The following is a 20,451-nucleotide window of genomic DNA, read 5'->3' on the forward strand; positions in this document are numbered from 1 at the left end:
ACTGCTCTGAAAGAAAAAAGTGTAGGAACTATAACGCGGAGAAAGAAAAAAAGACGAGACATGCCAAGCACTTTCAACAGCTTTTAAGCACATGAAGGCTCCATCAACATGACGAAGAAAACAGTGCGATGGTTTGTGCTGCACGCATTGGCTAGGCGATATATATTGGTTTTTGCTTCAAGAGGGAGCGACTGCAAAAGAAAGCCGTAGGGGGTAGTTGAAGCTAGAAGGAAAAAGGGACAACCATGTGGTAGCTGTGCTGTCACACTCCTTTTTTTCCAAAGGGATCAAAACGGTGGTTGTGGTTGCACCTCTAAGTGACGCAATGGTCAGTGTGGCAGCAATTAAGCGTGCCGTCCCATTTCCTTACCTGCTCTGAGAAAAAATTTCGGCGATGCAGTTGTCAATAAAACTTTCGCAGCAACTGTTTCGTGAGAGAGAGATTACTGGAATTCTGAATCCCGCACATCCATGATAACAATCATGCCTGCAATCACTTTTTAGTACAAAAAAAAAAAAAAGGACGTTGTTCGGGGACGGGTCGTCGTATGCGACTTCATGTTGACGCTTTCTGCATCAAGTCGGCCGAAGAGGCGCGCTAGAAATCCTTATGTAACGAGGTGTCCGGTAGTTCTTGTAGTGCACGTCGGCACCCTTTTCCTTCACGCGCGGCACACACACACGCACACACACGTACAGAAACTACTACAAACCAATGACGCGGCAATCGAGCAAAGCGATTGCACCGGAAGTTCTGAGAGAAACTCGGGAGGATCAGCATCCGCAGCCAGCAGCCGGCATCCAACTAACCTTTCCAGCGTCCTCTTTCCTCAGAGTTTCTTCAAGTAAGCTCTGCAGGCTACACGAGAAAAATACAAGAGGGCTACCGTCAATCAGTGAAATTCGTCCAGCAACCTAAAAAACCACGCCGCTCTTTTTTTTTTGTTCGAGTAGCAATCACTGCGAGCAAATGCTTCATTTTTCATTTCTGGGTCTCTGCGAAACTGCGTCGATGTGGTGGTATTCCCACGACACACCAGAAGAGAAAGACAGAAGCGGGGGGCAGGCAGGTCTTGCTCTGACCGAGCGGTCAGTGCGAAGTACGTGCAGACGATTCATTGGCAAACACTTGGGAAGAGACGTGTCCAGCTGAGGACAAGTCTATAGTACTCTCGTTACACAGCCAGCAATGCTGTGAAGGCTTTGAACACAGTGCAGTCACTGAAACCTCTCTCACCCAAGTAGATTTTTTTCCCTTGCTTTGTCCCAAATGCTGCCCCTGATGCATAAACTTGTGGATGAAAGGTTGATATCAAACTCACACCATCAATGGACAAAGATTACCTTTAATAATTTGTGGTATTAAAATTTTGAAACTTGATGGTATGTCAAACTGCATGACGCACACATGTATGTTTTGTAAGTGAAGCACTACTACTTTCTGGTAGCAAATGCCAGAGCGAAGAGAACTCCCTCAAGTCTTCGCAGCATTGCCTACTATGTAAGAAGCAGAGAATAACTAAAAACCAAGAAAACTTCCACCAATATTTACAGAAAACACAATGTTCTGGTTCAGAGCCAAGGTGTCATGAACCACCTTTCAATGTAATCATTGAATGACCTCAGTATCAGTGTTTATTGCCTCACGAATCGATTGCCACAAAAATTTCTTAAATCTGTCAATAATGAGCGGAGTTGCATGCTTTAAGCACTTTATCTCTTCTCTCAACCCAACGAGTACGCTGGAAGCTACACAGGAAGGGATGGCACGGGGGAAAGTTACGCCAGCCAGCATGATGAAACGCGATCACTCTATCCGTTGCATTTACGGTTTGCGAGTATGCCTCACTATGTAATGTTAGCAGACAATGGAGCACGGTGCCGGCACCCCATGGCAAGCGCACCTCATCCAAATGCCGCTTTTGATTTACGTCGGCTATTGGCCAATAGCATGCCATCTGCTGTTTGACGTCAAACAACAGGCGTCAGTAGCTCTGAATCTGAGAGTGAGCACAGGCCTCTGTATGAAAAGAGGGTGCCTAAAAAAATGTCAACTTCGTGCTTCGCTTCTAAACTCTCTTGATGCGCACGACTGCATGATTTGGCCAACATGTTCATTACAGTGTCTGCTATCCGCAGGATGTGCTTTCTCACCAGACCCAAAGGTGGTTCATGACCCCTTTAAGAGTTGAAACGATAAGTCGCTGTGCTTTTTAAGTGTTTTACTCATCCTTTTTCGAATGCCAATAAAAGGCTAGTAGGGCTCTGCCATGTTCCAAAGTTTGAACTTTAGTAAATTTTGGTAGGAATTTTCTCGGCTTCAAATGACATGATGATGAGCACAACTGCATGTTCCTGGTGCCAGAAAATGGTAGCGTTAAAATCAAACAATGAACTGAGATTCGGGAATGAACAGGCTGTGTAAGCTGTTTACATGACTCAACCAACTGTTGTTTGGTTAGTCGGGTACAACTTGACAAGGCAGGAGTGGCCTCACACAGATGACCAAAGCGTCAATTGCCTTTGCTAACTAAAGAAATAGTCTAGCTCACGTATTCAGCAATGTTCTCCGTTGGCATGGTTACGCACCACGAAGCTAACGACATTAGTCTAGAGCAAGGGCCTCAAACCAAACTCGGTTAGCAGACCGCAGTCACGAAATTTAGTTTCCTGCAAAGGCCGGGAAAGTGAAGAAGGTTACGAGGGGGGTGGAAGGGGTTTGAGCAAAACGTCAGCAAAAGTTGCCATTTGAAAGGCCTTTCCAACATCTTCTATATGGGTCATTTCTGAACGGGATTGGACGTCAGCTTTCAAACGCATTGATAATGATCTCCAGAATGACTGAACACCAATGGAAATCTGGACGCAGATACTGAATTATAGTTTTTGTTCCACGGTTTTGTTTTAACAGATGGTAACCGCACAGGGTGCCTCACGAAAAAAAATGCTAGAGACCAGTTACGCCTGTGTTGCTCATGACGATACTTATTTTTAAAAAATTATATATGTATGGGACAAAGATCGTCATGCGCTGGCCGTGCCACTAGTGAGACGTCTGCGGACTGCGTGTTTGAGACCCCTGGTCTAACAGCACTCATTGATGCAGGCTTGTGTACATCTGCCTTTGTGGTGGGAATGCCGCTGCCTTCTAAAGTTGTACCTGACTATGGCTGAGGGCAACCTCTTCTTGGTGATGTTTTTTTTCTTCAGCACAATCAGTCGAACCTCGCTACACAGAATGCAAGTTGGTTCTCTTCCACATGCCAGGTAGACCCCTTCCAGCAGGCCCATTCTCAGAAGCCAAGTGCAAAATTTTCAAGCACCAATCAGCACAGCGGATGGAGTTGTGGTAAAATACTGTGCAATGGCCTTTACAATCGGAGCACAATGAACGGGCACGTCAAATCGGGAGGCCACGTGCCCATGCACACCTCTGAGTGATGCTAGCTGTGCACCACAAGCTTGGCATCGCGTGTAGTTCAGTGGAACAGAGAACACTAAGAAGCAAAGTGCTCCAATGAACACGACAGTCTCAGTTAAATTTTCTTTTCATGTTATTAGTTCACAAATTTTGCCAGTACTAAGCTTTCTTTATGTTCTCTCTCGTGCTGTGATAACGAGCTTCGACTGCAGTGTGCACAAATGCGCTAATGCAGAAACCATTACATCTTCAGCAGGCACCAGCAGCACATTTTTTATGGTTTCAAACAAACACGCCCCAAAAACCTACAATGCGTCGCTACATGTGCTCCAGAGCACGAACCACTGGCGAAAAGTGAAACTTTCTACCCCACTCTCCAGGCGTTAAAAAGTGTTTTTGTTCTTTTTTTGCAGTCAGATTCCAACTATATTAAGACATCATACAAGACATGCAGTGTTAAGTATTTCATCAGCTGGGTCATTGTCTGTATTGCTTTCATAACCCTTGCTGAACAGAAGAGATTTCACAAGTCTCACAACTCCCAAGTGCTTGATCCCATCTCATTACACAGGGCCAAATGAGAGCACTGCAGTCTTTGCAAGTTAACACTCCCCCCCTTTCAAGCCATGTTGGAAAAGTGGTCATGCACCATCCCAGTCAACCTCTTGTCACACATAGGACAGTCACACTTTCTGCTGCGAGATGTGGAAGATGCACGACATCAGAAAAATTACAATATGAGCCGAGCAGTCACGGGAACTGCTTCTCGTGGTGTCACTCGCGTCGGAATGTAGGCGTTATTGCCCATATTTCAAGACGGGGCTCAAGCAAAACCACCTATAAGCGTCCACAAGTATTCTTTTGCAGCGTTGTTCTTCTCGCTGGAATGCCTTCACACATCGTTGCTAAAGCCTTCGAAGTCACTCGTGCTATAGTAAGGCTGTTGTTGTCTTATATGTGTCTAATTAAGCAATGCCAGAAGTGACACATGTACAATAACAAGATCAAAAGCAACGAGGAAGCCTCCAACAATAGTGATCATCAATATTCAGTCCACTGTAGTTGGGAATCAGTAAACTCTGTTCATCCAAATGGGACCAATCATCATTAGCCTCCTTACTACCATGAAAAACTGACACATGAAATATTAAGAAGGTATTGCATGCTTAAATTCTAAGTGTGAAAACTGGGCAGGGTGTTCAAAGTGAGAAAACGTAATTTGTATGAAAGCTCTGAAACCCGTAGTTGTGCTGTTCTGTAAAGCGTGACTGGAGCGCTTGGCAGAGCATATGTCGTAAACTTTCATGAAATCTGTACAAGTAAAAAAAAAAAAAAAAAAAAAAAAAAAAAAAAAAAAAAAAAAAAAAAAAAAAAAACAACACACAGAATCTCCATTGGGAGTTGTTCAAATGACGCTTAAGCGCAGGGTTTTACTGCACGAAACTCCATGGTTGCGGCCTTGCCTAGAACTCTCTTGTCAGGCGGCATTGACATGCAGTCTTTCCTCTTTCTAGCATTCGTTAGCCTCTGGAATGGACCCACCGAAGACAAATCACGCGACCACGAAAACGCGTGCTTGGCATTAAGGTTTCACCAAATTTCCCGATTTGTAATCCTCCACGTTGGCTTTAGATGACATCCAGAGAGGGCTTCCATTTCAGCACTGCCAGATATTAGAACAAAGCCTTACTGGAATGCATTCCTTTTACATTTTGATTTGTAAAGCTGGCACAGCACATTCATATTGTTTAAACATACAGTCTAATCCTGCCACAACGAACACCGCTACAACGACAAAAAATTTTCGGTTCCCTGTCAGCCACCCATACAAAACAATACGAAAATTCTGTTTATAACGGACAATTTTTCTGGTTGCTCTCGCTTCAACGAAGCTTTCATGAGCGCAACAACATTAGAAAGGGGCACTCGCTTAGTAATGTTGCAAAGTTTCGATGGCAACTTGAGCCTTTCGTGAGAACCCATGACCTCCTTTTCAGTGCGATTGCATTGAGAGACCCGTGTCATCCAACATGTGCTTTCCACTACCAAGTGCACGTCCCATTTACGTAGTTTTTCACCACTGAGATGGCCAGCAACAGATCGTCTAGGCGTAATGGTGAAGCTGGAGGAACTGGTGTGCATGCGAACCATTGTAGAATCTCACTTCATCGGTCATCAGGTTTGTGAAATTGCGTGAGCATTGCACTGGCCTACCAATGAAACCACCGTTCGTCATTGCTGCGATCGTGTCCGAAAACACCATTATGACGATATGCGCACAGCCAGTGCAAAAGGGAAACTATATTTCACCACGTCTGCGAATAAAATCGCTCTCGTCTCGACCTGATGGTGGATGGTGACCACCAAGCTTCAAAAGTATGCGTGCAGCCAACGAGACCAGGTCAAGGTGATACCGCCTGCTGCAAACGCTGCTGACAAAGCCGCAGTCTATGCGATCGTGGATGGCAACAATGCAGCTCCGAAGTGCGTGGTCAACACATGAGTCAAAACAGCAACCGTTTGCCGCAACCGCTGCAAGCAAAACTGCAGTCGCTAGCAACGCAATTATAAATGGTGACTACGAAGCTCTGAAAGCACGTGCACAGCCAACATGCAAGAACGATATGGCTTGCAGCAAACGCTTGGGACCAAAACCGCGGTCGTAATCAATGTAACGGTCAGGAATGAGGGTGATGTCATGGTGCAGTTTTGAAGGCACTTGCACGGCCGACCCACACGGAGTGATAATGGAACTGTCATTATGCCACAGCAGCTGTGGACAACACCCCAAAAAACCGTGGCCACTATAGTCGTCATCATCGATGGCGACGGTGCAGCTTTAAGGCATGTGGCCAGTGCATCAGTGGACTAAAGGGAATAAAGTCACAAAAATAAAAGAAGTGTTTTGATTTTCCTGTTGTCCGCTGATGACAATGCCAGTGTTCAGCTTCAGCACTTTGTTTCACCTCTTGCGCAGCTTCCGCGTTGCACAGTCGTGGAACTCAGCATGCTCAGAGGGTCGTTCAAATAATTTCTGGTGCGGCCTAATAAGTCTGGGTGAGCAGAGGGTGGTCACAGTAATCAGTTATTTAAAATTTGTTTGTCCAATCCGTGACATTTCGATGCAACCAAATTGTGTTGTAATGCTCTGTTTCGCACACCCTATCCATTTCGTTTTAGCGGGGCTTGACTATTATTCGCTTTCTGCTAGTGCGGGTATTTAGCGAAGTGGGTAAGACCCTCTTCTGCGGAGCGTGTGGCCATGCATTCGAAACCCAGCACCACCAAGAAACTAGACTGTTTTATACGTTTATTTCTTTACAGCGATTCGGCTTACATGACAGAAGGACGGAGAGACTGTCTTTCTCACCGAGTCTGAATAGAAATGCTCACGTAGAACAACTCACTGCAGCTGCTCTCTCTTCTTGGGGAAAGAATTTCCGCAGTACTATTCAATGCAACATAGTTTCATATTTTGTCTAGTATGAACGAAAGAATTTTAAGAGTTTGATCTGATGGCTACAACGTAGATTACAGTGGGACAATCCGTAAGTTCTGAGTGTCTGTGCTACACTCAAACCTCATTATAACAAAGTTGCATCTGCCACGAAAATAACTTCGTTATATACGAAAATTCGTTATAAACGTTTATTTGTAACACTGTAGCTATGACAAGACTGTTATTCACTTACTTCGTTATAACCGATAATTCGTTATATCCGTGTTCGTTATAACGAGGTTTGAGTGTATATCTACGATGTTAAAGGCAACTTAGGTGCTAAACTCGTGATTTACCGCTAATGACAGTGAGCATGATGTGGTTATGGCAAACTATGCCAATTTTTGTTAGAATTTTACATGCCCACTCTGAATATGTGGTTAATCCCGCCTTTGGTCTTGTTCTGTTTGACTTTGCATTTCTGTTACTACAGATGAAATTTCCTATTTTGCAATGCCGCGTTAACCCGACCTGCTCAAGCACATTTTGAGCTTTACGAGAGTCTAATAGGATATTTATGGTGAACAGCAGAAACTTGCGTTAACGCGGACTCGTTCTCTGGTTTCTGCAAGTGCATGCATTACTTAATTACTAAATTTTCAGTAATTAAAATTATCTGATACCACACCAATTCATTGAGGATGCATGGAAGATGAAGCATTACTGACTGTGTTAAAAACATAGAATAGCGAATGAGCGAAAGTGGCACTGGCGTTTAAATAGCATCACCAGCCACATAAATAGCATCATCCGCTGCTCGCTGGCAATCTTGCCACATACTTTGTTTTTGTGTTTGACAAAGAGAAGTTGCCAAAAAGCCCCGTAAGAAACATGCAAGACACATTTTAGAAATTGCATATTTTTTGTTCTAATGCAGCTATTAAAAATCGATTCAGAGATTTGGAATCTGCAGAAAAAAAAAACTGAACAAATGCATTAAATTTCATTCAGTTCACCCACTCAATAATTTTTTTTTGAAGACCCACATCTCCCTTAAAGTGTATTACCATACTGCTTTTATATGGTTAATTATAAGTACACCGGTCAATATACAGGTTATGTTGGCAGAGTTTTGAAAACAGTCGGGCATGTTCAAAAAGGCATGTGAGGGTGAGCAGAAAAGAAAAATGCTATTACATCTTCGTATCGCCATCAAGATACTTTCATACAAGCGTACTGTGCTGAACACTAAGATGAATAAATCTCTGAAAAGTCCAACGATGCAGGATATGTCGATGCAAATTCAAAAACCAGACAGGCACATTCAGGACAGTGGGTGCAAATGAGATTATCTTCTTTTGAGAAGTAGTGCCGTAATGTTGCAATGCGTTGGTGAAAGATCCAGCATCAACACACATCCAAGCTTTAATGCTGAACACTTGAATGTTGATTGTGAGGTTTCTCTGTAGAAGAACATGACCCCAATCCCCCATCAACACAATACACAATGACATGGCATCACAACACAAGCATTACACTGAACAAAGCAATCACTGCAGTCAAAGAAGAGTGACAACAAAGCTATTAAGAACTAACGGCACAGAAATATGTCAAAAATGACTTCTCTGCCCACACCATACAACCGATTCCATCTCCTGTAACAGGGGTGCAACTAGTGGCCAGACTTCCATGTTCCTGCTTAGGCTGGCCCTGTTGCATTGGCGATGGTCAGCAGGCAGTGGGCAACACGTGCCCGACTTTGGCGACACCTGTGGTCAATTGCGACGACGTACAGTTTCGAAGTCTTCGTGAGTCGGTAAACAACCCTTCGTGGTCCAACATTTGCTACTGAAGTAATAAACTTACATTCTGTGCAAGGAAATTAAAAATTAAAATAATCCTCAGATCCTTTCTATCCCTGACAGGATGATACCGTGGTCTGTCCAATGTTCGCTATGCTACAGCGAGCAGACGGAAATGTTAAGCATCAAAATTCAATGGCAAGTATATGTGTGTAGAATAGGCATAAATTATATGAAGAGTCAGGACCCTTCACATACCCTAGTTGGCTGCATGCTAAAAATGGAGCTTGAAATGTCTAATATAATTACAGGGAAGCTGAAGTGGTTTTAGAATTCGGTGAAACCTCGTGGTTAACAAGGACCGACATGGTTGTCGACGCTGTCGTAATTTTTTCCGCGGTTGTTGCAGCAGGAGCTTTAAAATACACTAGAACCCCGCTGTTACGTTCCTTTCTGATGCGTTTTCCCGCCCGGCTGTTACGTCGTAACTGTGGGACCGTTCCCGTATGATACGTCGCGAAGTGCGTTCTGAGCCGACCGAGTGAGTACCTAAGAGACCGGCCATGGTGACCTTTCACGCAGCTTGGCCTGGTTTGACCGTAACATTAGCCGCATGAGAGGCGCAAGCGACAGATACTTTCGGTTGACACAAACAAAAGCATAGCCTTCGAGATCCGTATTGCAAATATGGCGTCTGTGATGTAAGTGCTCGCGAAGGCAAGGCCTTCGAGATTGGCATTTACTTATAACAAAAGCATAGCCTTTGAGATTTGTATTGCAAACATGGCGTCTATGATGTAATTAATGCGAAAGCAAGGCCTCCCAGATAAGCATTTACTTCTGCCATTGCGTTGGTGTTTATTTGTCGAAGTTGTTCAAGCTTGGAGTTCACATGGTCGTGTGCGCGGTTCGCTGTTGGACTCGCCGCGCTGGTCGTGCTTGCGTGTGCTTAGTTCCTTCCAACTACAGCTGTTGGTGCCCAAAAAAATCCCGGATGACGCCGTCCCCAGCTCCGCGTTTCTATCCGTCAACTAGACTGTGGCTGAGTGCGCCAATCTGTGCACCAGTGACGAAATTTAGGAGTTGGTGGAGCCGCTTTCGGGGGTACTTGTCCTTTCGCGAAGCGTTCGACCGTTTACTACAAGCCATGGTGGTCCGACACTATGCCAATGGTCCTACAGTATCGCTCAGCGACACCGACGCAACCGGCGACAATCTCGCGAAGGTATCGCTATAAGCGATCGCTTGTCAGGTGTAGGCCGTGGTGGCACTAGATTTATGAAAAGGATGCGAGACTGTAGGTGCTCGAAAAACTTTTCGTGCTGCTCGGACATGAGTAAAAGCACTAGGCAATGTTACACGGTTTTTTCACGCGTAAGCATTGAAATAAAATTCTGTACCACTAAATATTTTGTCGTTTTTCCTGTTTTTCGGCTCTTGCCTTTCCCGTCTCTTACGTTCATTTCCTACGGTCCCTTCAAAAACGTATCAGCGGGGTTTTACTGTATGCGAAGGAAAAGTTAGTCTTGCTTTGCCCACGCGAGCACGCTGAAAGTGCGGGTGTGGAAACGAACTACAGTAGAACCTCGCTGATACGTTTCCGCAAAAACCACGAAAAATAAAGGTACGATCCAAGAAAATGTACGATCCGATTCCAGTAAAAATTGAGGCCGACAAGCCCATATTGAGGTGCAAGGGCAAAAAACATTTATTTCTCAAAAAATATAGAGGGACTCTTCGATTTTCGAACTTCTGGCATCTCACTGGCACTGAGAGGTCAGCCATCTAGTTCAGGTCCCGACAGGAAACAACGTCGTGGTCCCGTGTGTTGAAATCTCGAGACAACCCGGATATTGCAACATCCAACGCTGGGACAGCCAGCGTAAACGTAAAGAAACGCTACCGCCGTGGCAGTGAACGAAACATTGCGCCGCGTGAGCGTCGGTTCTTTCTGCACTGCCGCTTGGAATAATGTGGCTAGGTTTGCCGAAGAGCTGAAGCGATATTCTAGAGCATACGCAATAGGATACGATCACGCGCGACTCGCCCCGTCCGTGAAGAAAACTACCGCCCCTCTAAAGGCATAACAAGCTCAACTCTTCCCAGTGTGCGTAACAATCGCGGTACAATACGATATGTGAAATCTTGCGAAAGTGAAAAGCGTCCCTGAAAGCGACAGCTGCTCGCGGCTATCGCGTACTAGCTTGAACACTGTCTTAACTTAGACATGCGGCGGTATGTTCGCCGCCACTCGTAATCGCATCATCTCGCACGGCAGAACGAGCTTTAAAAGACAACGCCAGGCATAATGGCAACCGAAGGTGAAGTCCCCAAGCACCCGCACTGCGATCTGTCGAGTCCTTAGAAAGATGGTGGCAAGCGCACATCGTCTCATTTTGGCGTCTGACAGCCAGAAACCTTCCAAATATCTTCCGGAACGGATTTCCTGGCAGGTTCTAGCTACCCGCGGGTCGGCAGAATTGGCAAGACAAAGGACGAAACGAACACGCTCTGGGTGAAAAGTGGAGAAAATGACGTCTTATCGGCCATATACACTGCACACAATAACGGTGTTGCTATGGTTACGTGGCGTGGCGTTTTATGTAGTCAACGGGAATGCATCAACGAGGTTCTACTGTAGTACGTCATCTTCGATACCTTTGGCAAACCCGGGCTGTACTCGTATGGAAGGTTCTCGCCGCTCACTGATCCGAACTGTGAGAGCGCTATTTATATGCACCCGATGCTCAAGTAAGTACACTCAAACCTCGATATAATGAACACGGATATAACGAATCATCGGTTATAATGGAGTAATTGAAGAATAGTCTTGTCATAGATACAGCTTAGACCACTTATAACGTAACCGCTTAAGGCCGTTTCACATGACACAAAAGAGAGCGATTTTCAGGCTGCGAATTCGCTCGCAGCGAAAAAAACGGCCGATCGCTCTCGCCGCAGCGGTCAGCGGCGAGCGACCAACATGTTGGAAATTTTTCGCTCTGTTCGCAGCGGCGGAGCGATTTTTCAGTCAAAACCCTTCGAAATTGCGCCAACCCGGTCGAGCCGTCGAAATTGCGCCAAGGAGTTTGTTTTGGTTATGGCCGTTGTTGCGTATTAGCAAGTGAATTTAGATTGGAAAGTGTTTTTAAATGACAAAACACGTGTGCTCTTCGCTACCGGTGATGAAAAGTTAAGAATATCATAACGCCCAGATTGTTACATTAAATTCGAAAATTATGCAGTGTCTGCCACAAACAACGGCAGTAAGCAGCTTTGCGCGCCGCGCCAGTCGCAGAGCGAAAATCGCAGAGCATTCGCAGTCCATGTGAAATGAAACCGCCATTAGCGGCGGTTGCGAACAGAGCGAATAGAGCGAACCGAGCGTTTTTCTTCGCTGCAATCGCGGCATGTGAAACAGCCTTTACAGAGCAGTACCGGCTATAATGCCGATTTTTCTGACTCCCGTTTACCCTCCCATAGAACTCCATGTATACGCATACCGCGTATTGTGCAGTCCCCCGAGATGAAAGACCGGTTATAATGCGGCTGCCGGAACATTCTCAGAGATGCGAGGGAGCGAGCGTGCTTCTCGGCGGAGATGGCCGGCGGGGGAGAGAGCGGCGACGGCGTTACAAAGGAGGAGGGGACGCGGAAGGAACGAACAAGGAGCGAGGGGAGAAAAAAAAGCGATGGCGGTGGGAGGAAGCAGCCCGGCGCAGGTGCGTGGTGTGAGGAGGGGGAGCGGTTGTGTGGCCGACGGAGAAGCCTTTGCCCCCTTCGGCCGCTTGACATGCGCGTTCCGCTACGTACGGGCGCCCGCGTCCGCATCAAGAGCGCGTTACTGCTGTTTGTCTTCGTCGGGAAGATAGTTGCTTAGTCGTAGAGCGCAGATATGGCGCGTGCAACCTCGATTCCCCCGCAAGTAACAATGCTTTGAGACGCGATTGAGCTTTCGCCTTTGCCACCAATAGGCGGACTTACAAGCTTGAGAGACTTTTTCAGGATAGTTGCCGCGGCTGTTCTCCCGACCGCGAACCGAAACTTCGTTTCACGCGTGATGCCCTCTGTTTAGCTCGCGAGTGCGATCTCTTCTACGCCCGATCTCCGTGTTGTCTAGGGCAAGCTTCTCGCGACGGCATACCAAGTTGCAACGCGCACGCTAGGCCTAACGAGCGCTAGCTGCCATGTCGGAAGCCGCGCACCACAGAAGTAGCGGTTTGGTGCCGAGTCGACAAAACATTTTGCAGTTGTTGCATTTAGAGGGGGTGACTTACATCTTTAACGAAAACGCAGGCGTGCGTGTGAAACACTTGAGTGGTGGTTTGTGGTCGCGACCGTTTTCGACATCGCGCACCACGCGCAATGCGTTACCGCGGCGACTTCCCGTGACGGCGCATTTTTTCCGCGTTCGTTATGCCGGCACTGCGGGTCCGCGGACACTAACCGTTCAACATTTTCAAATGTAATCAGATGCAAACTTACGTCCCAGACGCATGCCTCGATACTCGGAATCGCGCGCCTGCCTGTTGGTCATGTTTTGCACACGTGCAAAATTTTAAAAATGTCGCTTTGGTTATAGTGCGGTACCGCTTATAGTGCGGATATTCGCGACTCCGGCGTCTTACGTTATAAGCGGTCTATGCTGTACAGTGTTACGATCATATGTTTATAATGAATTTTTGGATATAACGAAGCTATTTTCTTGACAGATGCGACTCCGTTATGGGGTTTGACTGTGTAGAGACGCTGAAACTTCAGCAGCTGGATTACAATATCTGCCATAACGTCCAACGGCCGAGCGCAATGTGAACATCGTTTCGTATCTTGTATGTGCACCCCCCTCCACATCATGAATCAACATCAACTTGCCCAACTTTTTATTATAGTGCTGCTGTTACAGATGACCCGCCATACAGAAGATGACGTCACCGCGCTCGCTCAACATCTCAAGAAGCCCTGAGGCCGCAGCTGCTGTTTTTCTTGCCAAAAAATGCTATTTTTATTCACTTCTGAGAACTCTCACATCGCTTTTCCAATTCAGCAGGGGTCAAACTATGATTACCCACTCCAAAGTCATTTGTTGTTTTTAAAGTGCTTCAGCTTCCCTTTAAGCTACAGCATGTGGACTTTGTTTTACTTGCTTCTAAATTACAGTGATGTTTAGTTACTTGCGGCACCAGGTCTACCGTATGTTGCTTGAATGAGAGCAACTTCCAGTAAAACTGTTGACTTTGCCGAAATTTGACACGGAAGCCCAGTTTCGCATGAAGTTCAGTTTCGCGCTATACATGCAGGCAGGGGTTCTCAAACTATCTGGCCTTGGCGAACCCCAAAAGCTTCTTCAGAGTTCCGTGAGACCTCTAACTTCGCTCTTTACACCGATATATCTTTACCAAAAGGAAAATGGAAAGGGAGGGTGAGGGGCGATGACGCTTCTAGCTTTGCATAACCAAAGTATTAACGCAGACACATTGGCGCGTTATCTTTTATCTCAAAGGTCATTACAGTTGATGTGGAACGACTTCTGCGCTGCTCTGAGAGTCTTTAAGTGCCTGCAGATCACACAGGCATAATGTGCTTTAGGCACAGCGCGTCCTCACAATGTCTTCCCTCAAATGAAGTGCCAAATGTAAAAAAGCTTGTTTTATTTCTAAAAAAAAAAGAAAAGAAATCACAGAAACACACCATCAATACATTGGTCATAAGGTTAAGCCTGAATGCTTGCTTGCATTGCACGAAGTGACGTCTCGCATGTATCAAAATGCACATTGCGTGTGTTGATTGTGCAGCAACAGGGCAGTGGTACCATTTGTCAAAGCTATAATAAACACCTTTGATTTTTTGTTTGCTTTATTACCATAACAGAAAGCACCCCTCTTCATAATTACAGTGGAATGAAAAGCTTTTCGATTGGCATCGTCTGCAGGTGATGGGCACTTTGAATTTGTTGCGCCTGAAGCTGTGAAGTAGTGGCCGCAATCACCAAAAATAGGTTCTGAAAACCATGCTAGGTTTACTGTAGCGGATGCTGTAACACTCAGGTTTTTACACATGTGAACCCAGAATGCTCTACAGTCAACGCTGATTTTTCGGACTCCTTGGGACTGCGCAATCGTCCGAAAAAACGAATTCATGCTTTTTTATTTCGCCTAAGCAATCAAACCACCCCACCCTTGTCCGAAATAACTTCACTGCCTCCCAGTTCACTTATCAGATGTTTTGGTACCCGCCCAAACTCTCGTGAAAACTTGACACCTGTTGCAACAATAGCTGCACCGCCAATTGCAAATTTGCATCTTGCGATGAGCGCTGCTGACCAGCAAAGCGCGGAATGGATTACGGCTGTCTCGCATAGAGCGTTTGAAAACGATGACGTGGAACACAAAGGCTGTGGCGGAAGAGCGGACGACTTCGCCCGGCTTTCCCAGATGCTAAAGCGTCCGAATTTTCAAGCATGTCTGGAAAATCGGCAGTAGACTGTATATGAGCGATGTTCTGCGTTTTGTCCCCACTGATGTGCGGCTGCCATGGCCAGATATTGTACCTCACAAGCGTCACAACCAACTGGATTCGTTGCAAAATGCTACTTCAGTGCCATATTTCAGCTTGAACGAGCCAGCAGTTTAGGAGGTAGTGTACACTTTGTGATAAGAGATGCTGCCACTGTGATCTTTTAAAAGTACTGCGCTTTATTGCTTTTCGAGTGCAAATTGCAGGACCACGAAGGGTTAAAAAATTCAAAACGTTCCCATCGCGAAATCTCAAGCTCTTGATTGGAGCAGCTTAAAATTCTCGTCCAGCAAGATGACAATTTCAGAACTGATCACAGGGAACAGTGTTCCGTGTCTTCGAGCCACCGTTTTCTTTTTGTCTCTAGGGTGGTGGCTCAGACTGTCCAAGAGCTCCCAAGGCGTGCTAAAAAACAGACGACAAGAAAAAGAAACAACGAAGATGGCGAGAACGCGTCGGCCACTCACTCTTTCTTCTTGGCACTCTCGTCGTCCATGACACGGACGTCGATGGTGACGCCGCTCGGCAGAGGCGCCGTCTCGACGTCCCCGATCTGCACGATGACGGGGTTCTTGGCCAGCGCGAGGACAGCGTTTCGGACATCAGGCAGCCAGCTTCTGCTGAAGGCCACCATCTGACGCTCGGGCTGCTCGTGCGGAACAGCAAACAAGGAGGAAGAGAAAAGGAGGGAGCGTGGTTTCACAGCACTGTACGAACAAACCATGTTCAGCTTACAACACAACAGCAAAATCTTGTTAACTCGAATTTGGGTAGTTCTGATGCGGTCATCCCACTGAAATCGCATATGTGCAGTGGAACACCCGTGACGTTCATCTGCTTCAATTCTTCAACGACAGTATAGTAGCGCTTAGCTAAGCGGACGCAAAAGTGAAACGATAAATCCATTTGAACGGATGAATTACTTCTGACAACTATACTCATTTCGATTTCATGATCATAGTTATTCTTCAAACAAAAAATCGAAGTCAAACTTCAATTTTACCATTTTGCTCGGGAATCCCAACTCTGGTATGACAATGTGACAGTCACGGATTTCAATGTCATTTCTTTTTTCACGTTTTGGCCACGTTAGCTCAATGGAATTTCCGAGAAACAAACCATGTTAAGTCTGTGGCTCCCCCCCCCCCAAAAAGAAGTTAACCTTTATCAATAGGGGATTACTACTTATTCACTATTTCAGCATTAAGTTCCACTTCGAATTTCGACATTCTTTCGATTAAGTTTTCGCCGCGCTCAACCCTGGGTCCATATAACTTACATGAACGTCTTTCAGGATCTGGCCGATTGCCTCCGCATGGTTGCCGTCATAGAGCTCGTCGACTCCGTACAGGATCGCAACGGAGATTGTCCCAAAGTCGAAGTGACCCGACGTGTGCACTTTCTGCATGGTGCTCACTGTGGAAATGGCCACGTGGAACTCTGCACAGCAACAGTGCATGGAAGTTATGTCACGGACAGGGAAACAAAAAAAAGACAAGCAGTGCACAGAATGAATGGCTGAAAATATGCCCTTTTCAACGAGGCGATAAACAAAAACGAACGTAATAGAGGATATCTACATGGATGCTTCCACTATTACTAGCGAACACACAGGAGGACTACAGAAAAAGACGAACAACCGCTAGACTTCAACTGATTTTTAAAGGAGTGGTGCCCCCAAAATTTTGATGCTATAAAAAGCCTGCTGTAGGCTTCCTCTATATGCAAGGACACTCAGCACGAAGTGTTGGACACAGCAAACGTTTAGAATATATTTTAATTCGCTTCCAAAGTGTGCCTAGATGCTTATTCTCGCGATCGAGACCCATCAATAGCGCAACTGACACCGACGTCACTGTGTAGGAAGCGTAAAGAAAGTTTTAGTGATGTCAGACCACACTAGAGTGGCGTGCAATGAGCGGTGACCCACCGCTCCTTGCTTCACCAGGCAAGCAGAGAGAGCATCGGCTGTGAACTACATTATTTTTTTTTTTTCTGAGCTTGTTCCCGAAGTCGCTTGCATTTTGCAAGGTGCTTCGCATCATCACGCAAAGCTGCGAAAGCGACATTACAGAAGTTTAGTTCGTTCACACATCTTCGCTTTAGCATAGTGGGTTGCCAGTAGCCGTAAATGTGTGCGGCCGGATAGGTGTGGCCCACCTGGTGGCACTAATATGAACCAGGCAAGCACAGAATTGCTGCTGCAGAAACCTAATGCATTCGATTTCTCTGCTGGTGTAGATTGTCGGCAGTGGCGTAGTTCCGAACGAGTTGCCTTTTAAAACATTTTTTCGCCGTGGTCACTCGGCGAAAACAAAGAAACGCACCTATAATTGTGGTTGCACAAAGCGTCAAAAGATGTCATTACTGGAGCTGTGCGAATAGCAAAATTTTGGGTGCGAAGCAAATTCTAATATTGAAGTGCGAGTGCGAATCGAATTGAACACTTTTCGAATATTTCTAGAATATTCTTCAAATAATTTGAAGCTAAATTGCATTAAAAAAAAGTTAAGAGAGGATTCCTTAGCATATTCTTATGAGATAGCAACATGAAAGTGTTTCTTTTCGCTAGGTTGATGAAGCACTGGCAGGGTGGTGTTTCATAGTTGTCTTATCAAGAATGAGGTAATGTAGAGGCCAAATTCTATTTATGTACATGATTTGGTGCAACAAAAGTGTTGCCGACAACACTTTACACGTGATAGGCAGAGATGCCATTTCCTCGGCCTCTCCTCCTCTTTCAACTTCTGTGGAAGCCCAACTGATGTGGCGGACAAGGGTGTGCTCCCTTCAAGCCTGGAGTTCCAAATCTGCCTCGTAGACGTCGATATATAAGAACATCTGAAATTTTGGATGCTAAAAAGCTTCGGCTTCCAATTTTTCGGACATCCTGCCCAAATTTCAGGTCTAAAACAGCATTAATTGAGCCCCCACCTCTGCCACATATTTCGTCTCCATGTTGGAACCAGCGTTTTCTCGAGTTAATACATTTGTGACCGTAGCAGAGCGTGAAAAGCAGCTTTGCTGCAATACCGGAGTGTGATGAGGTGAAGCACATTGAAACTCTAGGGACCACTTTTAATCGGACATTGACTGTGTCTTGGCAAAATTCGATGGTAACGGAGCTGGAAAGGCAGCTTTGCTGCAATACCGGGGTGTGATGAGGTGAAGCATATTGAAAATCTAGGACCCACTTCCAATGGGACATTCTTGGCAAAGTTCGACCGTAACGGACCTTGAAAGGCAGCTTTGCCGCACTACGAGAGTGTAATGAGGTGAAGCATATTGAAAATCTGAAGGGGTCATTTTCAATCAGACGTTGACTGCATTTGTTTTTGGGAAGTTTGAATAGCTCGAATAGTAAAATTCCAGTGCGAATCGAATCGAATAGCAAACACTATTCGAAAAATATTCGAAATTTCAAATATTTGCACACCCCTAGTCATTACTATCGCCCGGTAACCCGGTACTCCTGAAACATCTCTTGGTATACCAGAATACCGTACATGCTAATATTCGCTATTAGAGAGTTTTACCTAGTGTTGAAGGCATCAGAACGGTTGCTCGCACGTGTGTGCAAGAGCAGACGATGTAGCACTGCGTGCATCACATCTTTGTGAACCCACGTGTTCAAGCTTCCTACACAGTGACGTCAGTATCTCACTCGACGCCCGGAAACCGAAACTGAAATTCGCTCACATAAATAAGGCGATACTGAACTACAGTAAAACCTCGTTAATTCGAAGGCCTCGGGACCGAGAAAAATATCCCAATTAAGCGGGATTCCCAATTATCCGAAACAACGCGAAATCAAAGAAATCAGCCAGAAAACGTGATGTACGGAAGTCACACCTTTATTGTGGCAAGTCAGCCTACTTGGAGAAAAATTCCTCCATGCGTGACTGACGCGTTCGGTAGTTCCCAGCACTAAAAGTCATATTTTCCAGCCTGTCAATGAGGCGCAGCATCTCAGCCTCGCCGCCGTTGCACTCGACGAAGCTGCGCACAACACTCAAGGCATCGATGACATCCGCCAAAGGGGGTGCTCGGGAGGGCTCGTCATCGCTGTCAACATTAGAGGCCGAATCGGTCGATCTCGCAGCTATCTCGCTGTCGATGTCGGCGTAACACGTCTGCGCTGTGCACTCGACATTTGCGTACTCCGATTGGAGTGCACTCCTCGTCCGCGTGCAAAGCCTCATATCGAGCGCAGAGAGTCTCCCCTTCTTCATCAAACGGGCAAGTGACAGCGGTGACAGCAAACTCAGCGGAGGTTGCCTCTTCTTTCACAAAACCGGCGTGCTCAAAACACCGTCCAATAACGGTGGCCTCCACCTGCCTCCATGCGTGAACAATGAGGCAAATACCACCGAGGAGGTCAATGTTATACTCCTTTCCGTTGTCATAGCAAAGGAGCATTCGCTTCAACAGATTGTAGCGATATATTTTCCTGGTATGGTGTATGACGCCCTGGTCCATCGGCTACGATAGCGACGTCGTGTTCGGGGGTAGAAAGACCAGCCTGATTGCCTGCAGGTTCTGAATGTCGCCGTGAGCTGGGCAATTATCGACGACGAACAAAACGCTGCGCCCTGCGGCCGCAAACTTGCGGTCAAGGTGCCGCACGTATTCTTCAAAGAGTGCAGCCGTCATCCAAGCTTTCTTGTTGTTTTTATAGATCAGGTCATGCTTGGATGGCAGTCGTGCATTTTTGAAACAACGAGGCTTTTCTGTCTTCCCAATAACAAGCAGTGGCAGCTTGTGCTCACCGCACATGCTTGCACCAAACAAAACAGTGATTCTATCTCTTGTTCTGTTTCCGCCCCTTAATGTCTGCCTCCTTCAAAGCGAACGTCTTCGTAGGCAACATTTTGTAGAACAGAGCAGCTTCATCAAGGTTGTAAACATCTGCTGCTTCGTACTTGGCGAGTAGTGGAGCCAAGGTGTGCTGCTTCCAGCCGTCGACAACAGACTGATCCGCGCTGCCACTCTCGCCACAAACAGTCACGAATGTCAGGTTGTTGCGCTCCTTAAATCGGCAAAACCGTCCATTGCTGCATTTAAACTCAGAATGTCCAAGTTGCAGCGCCAGCTGGTTGGCCTTCTCACGCAATATGGTCCCATTCACAGGAAGGTGTGCTGCGTTGGCTTTCTGCAGCCAGTCGATCAGAGCTGCTTCAACGTCGGCGTACGTAGGCGGGCGTACTCGTGTACGCTTTGACGAGTGCGTCTTGCTGTAAGCATCGAGTTTTCTCCTTATTCTTGATGATGTTGCA

The 20,451-nt window shown here is 46.2% G+C and overlaps 1 protein-coding gene across 1 annotated transcript in view; it reads right to left on the reverse strand.

Moving 5' to 3' along the window:
- The window catches only part of LOC119399962 (uncharacterized transmembrane protein DDB_G0289901), a gene marked incomplete at its 5' end in the record, with an annotated part of 30,207 nt that extends 13,592 nt beyond the window's left edge, over nt 1–16,615 (reverse strand). The window contains 3 exon segments of the mRNA XM_037666867.2: nt 811–859; nt 15,643–15,821; nt 16,455–16,615. Coding sequence (XP_037522795.1) covers nt 811–859; nt 15,643–15,821; nt 16,455–16,615 — 389 coding nt within the window.
- Between the last annotated feature and the right edge of the window lie 3,836 nt (nt 16,616–20,451).

Source organism: Rhipicephalus sanguineus, chromosome 7 (assembly GCF_013339695.2).
Source record: "Rhipicephalus sanguineus isolate Rsan-2018 chromosome 7, BIME_Rsan_1.4, whole genome shotgun sequence".
NCBI classification, from domain to species: domain Eukaryota; kingdom Metazoa; phylum Arthropoda; class Arachnida; order Ixodida; family Ixodidae; genus Rhipicephalus; species Rhipicephalus sanguineus.